This window comes from Aristolochia californica, unplaced genomic scaffold, assembly GCF_029961685.1.
Source record: "Aristolochia californica isolate CCGP_79_NKW_82.1479 unplaced genomic scaffold, dmAriCali1.0.hap1 SCAF_2, whole genome shotgun sequence".
Lineage (NCBI taxonomy): Eukaryota > Viridiplantae > Streptophyta > Magnoliopsida > Piperales > Aristolochiaceae > Aristolochia > Aristolochia californica.
In genome coordinates this window covers 39,455,019-39,462,406 of record NW_027181881.1, presented here as the reverse complement: position 1 = coordinate 39,462,406, position 7,388 = coordinate 39,455,019, and the positions used below count along the sequence as shown (strand labels likewise).

At 40.1% G+C, this 7,388-nt stretch overlaps 1 protein-coding gene across 1 annotated transcript; it reads right to left on the bottom strand.

Annotated features, from left to right (window-relative positions):
• Positions 1-4,565: 4,565 nt before the first annotated feature.
• LOC137955821 (protein NRT1/ PTR FAMILY 3.1-like) lies at positions 4,566-6,989 on the bottom strand. The gene is made up of 4 exons (XM_068802975.1): positions 6,825-6,989; positions 6,479-6,696; positions 5,773-6,329; positions 4,566-5,571 (listed from the first exon to the last, which is right to left on the bottom strand). The coding sequence occupies exons 1-4, from the start codon at positions 6,949-6,951 to the stop codon at positions 4,701-4,703; spliced, it is 1,773 nt and encodes a 590-aa protein (XP_068659076.1). The 5' UTR covers positions 6,952-6,989; the 3' UTR covers positions 4,566-4,700.
• Between the last annotated feature and the right edge of the window lie 399 nt (positions 6,990-7,388).

The window sequence follows — 7,388 nt, the reverse complement described above, 5'->3', positions numbered from 1 at the left end:
TCTTTTGCAATCTAACCTTCTCAACTTCAAATATTGATTTCTCTTTGTAGATAACTCAGATCAAGAATTTGTTGAATAGGTTAAGAAAATAAACTTACATATATTCATTTGATATATAATTCTCTATATAAAGTCTCGTTCTTGATAGCATGAAATGCCTCAGAAGTTGAAGTTTTCTGTTCTTGCTCGAACCCTTTTTTTTTTCAATCTGACCTTTACTGCTTGAAATATCGATTTCTCTTTGTAGATAACTCCGATTGGAAAAATTCATTTTTAGTTGGAAATTAGTCTTGAATATCTTTCCATCAATATATATTTTGCAATATGAAAAGCCCATTATAGAGGTGAAAAACATAAAACAACTAACGGGTGTAGGGAATAAAAAAAAGTGAAAAAATAAATACGAACCCTGACTGTTAGAGATAATAGACCATAAAATGATCAGATTACTTCTGTGGGTTGATCGAGTCAACTCACAGAACCTGCTCTAATACCATGTTGAATTTATGGAAAATATAAATACCTCATTGACTTATTATAATCAGCGTACATGAACCTCTATTTATAATAAAAGAAAGTAGTAGATTCTAATTACAATAAAACTACCTTTGTCCCAATTACACCCAAACTCTAACACTTAAAGATAAGTTCTAGTATAATTAAATAACTCAATATAAATAGAAGATAAACATAACTCAAACTAGAACTCTTCTACAAGGACATGACCATAAGATAAAGATGTCAGCTAGTGGTTATCTTTGTGAGTTTATCTTGATCTTCCAACTTATGTGATAAGGATGCTAGCTCGTGGTAATCATGGTGGGTCCTACTTCTTGTGTACTAGGGCTCATCTTACAATACTCTTAGATATGTGGGTCTTCCTTGGTCATGTGACCCATCTTACAATATTCTTAGAAATGTAGGCCTTCTTTGGTCGTGTGGCCCATCTTACAATATTCTTAGATATGTGGGTCTTCCTTGGTCATGTGGTCCATCTTACAATACTTAGATATGTGTGCTCTTCCAACACAGGTGAACTTCAGCTCCTGATTCATGTTGACTAACCCCCCAATAGTAGAGGCTATTAACATGGAGGGCATGAGTTTGTGAGAGAAGAAGAATCGAGAGTTTCTTAAGGCTTGGGGAGAGAAAGATGAGATTTTTTCTCATAGGAGGGAAGAAAAATCATGAGTTCAAAGAAGAAGGTAAGTTTACATAGGGGAGGTTAGTCAACAAACTTAAAATTTGAAGTTCATCTTTATCTCCTGCTTCAAATTTATTTCATTCATCTACATGAACTTCATCTTTGAACTTGTTATTAATGTGGATGAGTTCATGTGCATTGGAAAACAATTTCCAATGTTAGTGCCCTAAAATGAGAAAAATATAAAAAACCAAGAGAATGAGTAAATTGTACCAATATACTTAATTAAAACATAATACTTAAACCCAAAATTTGGTCAAACAAACATGATTACTACATGAATAAGCAATTTAATTTATAATTAAAATATATTAATATACTAATTAAGTAACTTAGATATTATATTAGCTAATGATTAAAATATATTAATATACTAATTAATTAACATAGATATTATATTATTTAATGATTGCATTTTATTGTACATTAATACAGTAATTAAAATCATATTTAAAATATATCCTATAAAACACAGGTTGACTGCTCTATTTCCAATCTCTTTCAGACTTGGCTAGAAAGATAACAAGTAGTCTACTGAGATCTATGAAACTTTTCTTTACATGGCATTCGTTCACACGAAGGTAGATGGTCTCATTTACAAAATGAATCAGCCTTTTCTGTTTTAAAGGCTTTTACACTTGTGATTTATCATTATCCCTCGATCAAAGGATAGCCACACCACCAACCCATCTTCATTTCAACTATCTTTTAGCAACTACGACACAGAGATAATAGGGAAAAGTACCAATTTAATTCAAATCTCCAGTACCAAGAGAAGTTCCGGTAAATAAATTCTTCTCCATAAGTATTAATTCACCCATTTAGAACCAGTTTTCAATGCTAATGCATAAATGGTTCCTACATGATATTGTCGAAAAAGAGTGCAACACACTCAGTTACATGTATGAAGAGCTCGATTTGCCTACTTGTACATTATATGTACACATTTCCTTCTCTGGTGCTAACCTGCTGGAAGCACTCCAGATCAATCATTGTTCTTTCTTCCCAGTATCAGATACATGCAAAATGATAGGAAGCACTCAAGGGGGTATCTTAAAGCAGAGTCCTATTCAACGGGGCCAAAAAACCCCTTTATACACAGCCTTAGCCACGTATAAAGCTTGACGTGTATCTGTCATCCTTGTCATCACGCTTTTTCTTCATGCTACAAAGGAAAGAAAAAAAGTCTATGAACAAGAACAAACGACTGTGGATATAAACACGATCGAAACCACAGAAGAAAGTTCAAGTAAGAAAATCTGACCAAGCATTTCTTTCTTGTCTGGCATCAAGAGCCTCTACTTCTTTAGCAGAGAGAAGATCCACAATAGGTTCGTACACGTCCCATTCTTTTCTTTTTCCTGAAACATAGACACATGAGAATTTTATTCAACTCCAAAGGTTTTGCTTCATCTTGCTGAAGTAGCAAGCATACAAGTACTTGTAACAAGTCAAAAGAATAACAGAATCAGTTCATACCTAATGACACTTGCTTTATGACCAAATAGTTTTACTACATCCAAAGCAGCACCACTGGAGTTGTTGCTAAAAATTAAATCAGAGCAAGTAAAAGTGGATAATCAGGCCTAAAAGAATAGTAGTAATGAGGATTATAATATGTGTTAGCAATACATCATTTACCAAATTGAAGGCAAAATTGATCATAAAAAGGATTTGATGATCTACACAAAAGAAGAGAGAAGCCACAGGAGAAGTAAAACAAACCTAGCTGTTACATATTCTAATCCTCGACGACCTTTTTTGCCAACTCTAGTTTCCCTTGATGATGCGATATTTTGGATTGCAATCTATAACATAAAATGTGTTACTCAATCATGTCAATTTGAATTTTTATTTGTTTAGTTTTCACTCTTTGAGAAAAATTATTAGGTTGAGTTGCTTAGCCAAATTCTCATAAGTCAAGTTCATAAGTTTGACAGTTTATCTGGTTTCCCAAGGTGAATTTAATCAGACAAAAGCCTGTTAGTGATGCCTAGGTTCTGGACAGAATGCACGAAGATAACCTCAAAAAGTTGTTCCCTCATTGCTACAGCAATTGCTGACTGCAAAAAGGCAAATATAATAACTCAATTTATGCGCCATAAACAAGGATAACTAAAACAAAAATCAAAATGAAAGAAAAATAAATACTAAAATAAAGCATGAACCAACTATTCAACGGTTTCTCAGGCACAAGGAAATACAAGAGTAAATTAATTGAAAAAATCAGGGTTTAGGCATACCTTCTAGTATTTGGGGAAAATCGAAGCTGAATCGAAGTAGAATTGAAGAAATCGACGCCGAAATGTTGAAAATCGAAATCAAAATGGGAAAAATTGAACGAAATCTGGAGGTTTCTTGGGGAAAAAGATAATAGAAACAAGGAGAAGGGAGTGGGAGGTCGAGAGGGAGAAGAGAGGGAGGCCAAGAGGGATAAGAGAGAGGGAGAAGCAAGTGGGAGGCTGAGAGGTAGAGCGAGAGAGAGAGAGGGAGGCAGAGAGGAGATTCGCAACGAGAGGGAGAAGGGAAAGGGAGGCCGAGAGGGAGAAGGGAGACGCGAGAGGGAGAAGGGAAAAGGGAGAAGGGAGATGGAGGCCGAGAGGGAGGAAAAAAATTTCGGAGGAAGAAGAGACGAGGGAAGAAGGAGACTGAGAGAGGGAAGAGTGCGGGAGAGAGACTGAAAAAAAAAATTCAACGAGGGTTTGAGTCATCCCGCCTACTTCTTCTAGATAATTCACAATATACTGCGGAATCCAGATTCCAGAAATTAAACCGTGGAAATGATTTTTGGGTTGATCTAATTCATCAACATAAATAAGACGTACATTGGTGCTCCACTAACGACATCAGGAGATGAATTGAGTAATGCGGCTTAAGTTCATCTCCTGCGAAAACCATAGGCTTGTGAGTTTCTGTTAGCAATCAATGGCATGTCAAACAAGAGCGAGAGCCAAAGTGTAAATTTACTAGTACCCTCCTGCCTTTGCGTCTTTTTGTAGTTGGAGCTTACACTTGGTGCAGCGGTGCTGAATATCAGTTAAAAAGTTGCAGAAAAATCTTTGCCCCTATGTGCTTCTTAATGCCTATGCAAAGAATGATGATGACCAAAACTTTTGTGCTAATTTGAAAGCTTAGAACAAGTTTTTTGTGAAGATACATAATAATAATTTCTGGAGAAGACTGTTCATGAAGACAGAAAATTGAAAGGTCACCTGAAGAGCAGTGCTTGTGGTAAATTCTGTTCAGAGATATCAACGAAGGATATACTTCAAATCCATCAAACAGGATTTCATTTTCAGAAGGATATACTTCAAGAGGATCTTGTAATCGATGAAACACCGGAGAAGATAATACACAAGAGTAAAGATGAATCATTGCATTTCATACCAACTCGATCGATTAGACTAATGAGTAAGAACTACAATATTATTCATCACTAACTGGTGCTACAGTACATACAGATCGTGTCCTACATAGTAAGCCGTGCACATGAAGATCAAACAGTAGTAGAGAGCTCTACTCCGTCCTCCTCCTTTGGCCTCACCTGGATGGGCTTCAACGTATAGAACTTGGCACAACACAAGTAGTAAATAAGATTGAAGCCCTGCAACAAGGTGATGAGCCAGTAGAAGTACTCTAACTTCCCTCTATTCAGATTCCCGTCCGTCAGCCAGTCGGTGTGATGGTGAACAAGTGTAACCAGCAGCGTGCTGACGTAGTTCCCTGCAGATATGGACGTCCAGAAGAGCGCGGTCGCCGTGCTCCTCATGCTCTCCGGCGCCTGATCATAGAAAAACTCCAGATGGCCTATGGACATGAAAGCCTCGGCCATGCCATGCAGTGCGTACTGGGGAACTAACCAGAAGACAGAGATTGGCACGGTGTTATGCGGGCTGTCCAGGAGCCCGTGAATGGCGGCGGCGTGCTTCCTCTTCTGTTCAATGAAACCGGCCACGAAGGTCGCAAAGACAGAGATGAAGAAGCCGACGCCCATGCGTTGCAGGAAGGTGATGCCTCGGTCCACGCCCGTGAACCGGCGGGCTAAGGGGATGAGGAGGCGGTCGTAGACGGAGATGGTGGTAAGCATGGAGATGATGGTGAAGACCGACATGGATCCCGGTGGGATCTGAAACGAACCGGCGAGATGTCGGTCCATAGATCGGGCCTGTTGCAGAGAAAAGGTTCCCTGCTGAGCTGCAGCTGTAATCAGAAGTATACCAGACGCCCATATTGGGCCCATTCGTATCACAGACTTGAGCTCCTCCACTCTGTGTACTGTGTTCACTCTCCACAGGTTCGGAGGTTTGTCTGGCGATTCCCACTTTACTCCGTCGTCTTCTGTAACTATGGCAGCCTTATCAAAAAACCTGTAAAACAGAAGAGAGTGATCAAAGGTGTCGGTCTTTAACTCTTCCCAGAAGACAGAAGACATGAGACAGATCATCGACTTTCTTTTCTCGGTTGTAAATCAATATTTTTCCATGGTGTAATTAAGGGAAGGACGAAAATAACAAACATGGAAGCTCTGCGGTGAAGCTTTTTTGTTGGATACGTAACAAAGTGCTTACCTAAGCTGATTAGTATGAAGCAGCCTCCCAGTGGCAGAGATGGGCTCGTCGAGTTTGTCGTTGTCGTATAGTAAGGAGTCGGCCGGTGTTGGGAGCTTGCGTTTTCTGATGGCGGCAACAATTACTTGGACGAGGCGGGTGAGTGGGCTCCCTGAAGGCTTGAAATGCCGGTAGAGAGGGAACCCAATAATGAAGGCAATAATGGAGAGAGCCATGGCGATGGCCGGTATGCCCAGGCCCCAGCCCCAACCGATGTTCTCTTGAATGTAGACTATGACAGTCACGGCGACCAGGATTGAGACCCCCATCGAGAAATAGTACCAATTGAAGAAGTTCCATATCCGGGTCTTCTGTGTTGGGTCCGTCTCATCGAACTGGTCAGCTCCAAAGGCCACCACGCACGGCCTGATGCCTCCGGAGCCCAGCGCTGTCAGCAGGAGGGACACGTACAAGACCGCCTCCTGCCAACCCGTTGCTTCTTGGCAAACGTTCCCCCCGGCGCATGGAGGTGGACGAAATTGCGGTAGCACTGCCGACATGATCAAGCATATCATCCCCTGTGGAAGAGAACAGTTCAGTAGAGGACAAGAAAATTATACCACTAGCGCTATTACCATCATGCAAATAACAACTCAGGAAGCTACTAAGTAATCGAGTAATTAATATCAGATAATTTTTTTTTTTGTCTTTCAGGCTTTTGTCTTACTAATTGGTATATGACGGAGGCAACAGAGATGGTCCAGAAACGGCCGGCGAAGGAATCGGCAATGAAGGCACCGAGCAGAGGGGTGAGACTGCCAGTTCCACTGAAGTTGGTGAGAGTAGTGGCAGCTTTCGTTAATGGCATGTGGAGCTCTCCGGTCAGGTAGCTTATCATGTTCGCTCCAAAGCCCACAACTGCAAGCTTCTCACATATCTCATTTGCTGCACCAACCCAAAACAATAAAACACAATTTTTTTTTTGTGTGTGAGTATAAATTCCTCGATCTCGAAACCAAATAGTGATGAAGAACAAAATATGTAAAAGGACTCATAAAAAATCAAAATCTTACCAAAAATAAAGGGCATTGTTCTGATCCCTCCTCTTCTCTTCTCTCCATCTTCAACATGTTTCTTCTCTTCCCTTCCGTTGGCTTTTCCAACTCCAACTTGGTTCCTCTTTTCCTCCATTTTCTCCATTGCTCTCCTCCGACTTCGATCCCAAGCTTCTCTATTTATAACCGGCCAACCCAGTGTTTATCTGTGATGCAAACTGTGAGTGGTAAATAAGAGCAACATGGAGGAGGGCCTACGAGACCAAGGAAGGAGGTACCCAGATTGAATTATTGTTCCATGTAGGAAGGCTAAAATTTCACAAGCATGGTGAAACAGTGAAAGTGAAGATAAATAGTGCCACAGTTAGATCTACTGGAGGGCTCAAAGTTAGAATAAACTATTTCCATCCACGCGCGTGGAAAGCTGATTTTGATCTTTAATAGCAACGTTTTGTTAGGAGTTCTGACGGTAACAGTGGTGGTCCAATGAAATGAGTAGGAGTTTTTGTTCGGAAATGAAGGGAACAAAAAGAAGAGTGCAAAGCGAAACAGAAAAAGGTGAGAGATGGGATATGGGGGATT

Bases quoted from the DNA above. Each gene is read 5' to 3' on its own strand.
- LOC137955821 (XM_068802975.1), bottom strand. From the start codon at position 6,951: ATGGAGAAAATGGAGGAAAAGAGGAACCAAGTTGGAGTTGGAAAAGCC. The intron at 6,330-6,478 runs GTAAGACAAAAG...TCTCTTCCACAG, and splicing joins CCTCCGTCATATACCAATTA to GGGATGATATGCTTGATCAT. The intron at 5,572-5,772 runs GTAAGCACTTTG...TCTGTTTTACAG, and splicing joins CTTCATACTAATCAGCTTAG to GTTTTTTGATAAGGCTGCCA.